The sequence below is a fragment of the Pinus tabuliformis genome, chromosome 5_2 (assembly GCF_031772625.1).
Source record: "Pinus tabuliformis cultivar Carrire ecotype Pingquan chromosome 5_2, CPIR1, whole genome shotgun sequence".
Taxonomy (NCBI): domain Eukaryota; kingdom Viridiplantae; phylum Streptophyta; class Pinopsida; order Pinales; family Pinaceae; genus Pinus; species Pinus tabuliformis.
The window spans coordinates 942,004,174-942,006,210 of NC_142306.1; the positions used below are offsets into that span (position 1 = coordinate 942,004,174).

Consider the following 2,037-nt stretch of genomic DNA (forward strand, 5'->3'; position numbering starts at 1 on the left):
CATTTAGAAATGCAATTATTTTGTTGAGTTGTCCTTATGAGACAGATGCGAATATTTTATTTAGTGAAGTGGCATTTAGATTTTAGAATAAGGACAACCGTCCTTTTTGTAAATCATGATATTCAATTAGGAGAATCTGTGATTCTTTGGAGGTTATTAGGAGAATCTGTGATTCTTTGGAGGTTATGTTGAGTTGTCTTTATGAGACACATGTAAATATTTTATTTAGTGAAATGGCATTTAGATTCTAGAATAAGAACAACAGTGAGCGGCAAGCGATCTGTCTATTTATGGCTCCAAGTAATAAGAAAAAAGTGTTATGAAAACAAAGGTCTTCCTAATTTTAACACGTGATTTATAAAAATAAAATACGTGTTCTTAACGATAACTTAGATGTATAATTTAATCAATTTAATAATTGATGTGAAAGGTTAATGTAAATTTCACTAATGGAAAAAAATCCGTTAAATTTATCTATGAAATGTGGAGTAGATCGATGCATGTATACCCAATATCTTTTTTTTTTTCAGAGAGAAAATCACGATGTAAATTATATTAAGAAAATATAATAAATTGTATACCTGAGAGGTCATAAATAGAGTAGCCAGTAGCCAGAAATACTGTTCCAGTTGACAAAAAAAAGGCGCAGCCTTTGAGCCTAATAATGAAAAAGAGGCTAGAAATACTGTTCCAGTTGACATAGAAATACTGTTCCAGTTGACAAAAAAAAGGCGCAGCCTTTGAGCCTAATAATGAAAAAGATGCTGATACCCAATATCTTATTTGCAACACAACTATATATATAACATAACCTTCATATATATCAAATATGTAATAGGTAATCTCAAAAGAGAGCGAGAACTTCAGAGAAAGGGATCACACAGACAATCCCTCTATTCAACCAGACTCAGACTGGTTTATTTAGCATAGCAGACTATCACTACCATAACCACGAGAAGCATACTGATAACAAGCATCCTCGTTCTGATTTAATACGCATACGTAATTTCCATATTACATTAGTCTGCCAAATCGCAGCGGCCATCGAAGTAACAGAAGCAAGTCCAGGAGTGGCACTTACCATCGCTGGCGTTCTCTTTCTTTACGCAGATTCTAGCGCAATCTTCTTCATCATCGGGACAATATACACTGCCGCCCTTCTTGCTTGACTTCTCGCAAATGGGACCATTTCCATTTGCAAACTCTGCAATGTTTCAGGTAAACCTAGTTAATAGGAAATGCTTGAAAAAAACATGTGAAAAATGTAATTTTATAAGTTAAAAAAATGAAACAATTTAAAAGAAATAATTTTGCAAAAACAATCCCAAGCATCAAATATCACTTTCAGCTATTAAAGCGCCAAAATCTCTATCCAACATCAAAAGTCTGTGGCAAAAGCCATAGAGTTAACTCTCCATACCGTTTGAGGCCATCAGCAGCAGCAGGACGAACACAACAAGGACCGTTCTAATGGCAGCCATGGCATCAGGGAGCTTTTCGCCACTACACTTTTTCATGCCTACTGAGAATGAAAAAAAATTGAAGCAGAGACTTGACTTATATAGAAAATCAATGCTCGAAGATTCGCAAAATCTGATTATCATGGGGGCAGTTGATCATGAGTAAAACAAAAATTAATTCATAGAAAGTCAAGTAAGGTAGAATTTATAAGTACGAATTGGAATATCAAAAGCACTGAGAACTGAAACCAAAAATCCAATAGATTGAGCGTTCAGACAAGTTTTTCCCCAACTTTTTTTAAAGCGTCAATGAATCTAATAATTATTTTTGCATGGACTGGTTGACTATGGGGATCTTAATGCATGTCATTGTTGTTTTGTTATTAATTTAATCGAAGTTATGGATGCCATGATGCCGATAAATGTAAGATGGGAATGGTTAATGGTGGCATTATGTAATAATATAATATATACGTGAAAGTTGTCACGCATCCCGAGCACGATGGAAATATCGCTGCAATTCAGCCACTGACACCGCATTGTTGCATTCAGTGGTTTCACTCCAGTCAAACTTTGA

At 34.8% G+C, this 2,037-nt stretch overlaps 1 protein-coding gene across 1 annotated transcript; it reads right to left on the reverse strand.

The window, feature by feature from the left end:
* Positions 1 to 784: 784 nt before the first annotated feature.
* On the reverse strand, positions 785 to 1,569 carry LOC149162366 (antimicrobial peptide D1-like). Its single transcript, XM_089435685.1, has 2 exons — positions 1,421 to 1,569; positions 785 to 1,204 (listed from the first exon to the last, which is right to left on the reverse strand). Exons 1-2 carry the CDS (start codon positions 1,515 to 1,517, stop codon positions 1,020 to 1,022), a joined length of 282 nt encoding a protein of 93 aa, XP_089291811.1. The 5' UTR covers positions 1,518 to 1,569; the 3' UTR covers positions 785 to 1,019.
* Between the last annotated feature and the right edge of the window lie 468 nt (positions 1,570 to 2,037).

What these genes read in the sequence shown, in the direction of transcription:
- LOC149162366 (XM_089435685.1), bottom strand. Translation starts at nt 1,517, where the DNA reads ATGAAAAAGTGTAGTGGCGAAAAGCTCCCTGATGCCATGGCTGCCATT. An exon ending in GCTGCTGATGGCCTCAAACG is followed by an intron (nt 1,205 to 1,420) that starts GTATGGAGAGTT and finishes GAAACATTGCAG; the next exon opens with AGTTTGCAAATGGAAATGGT.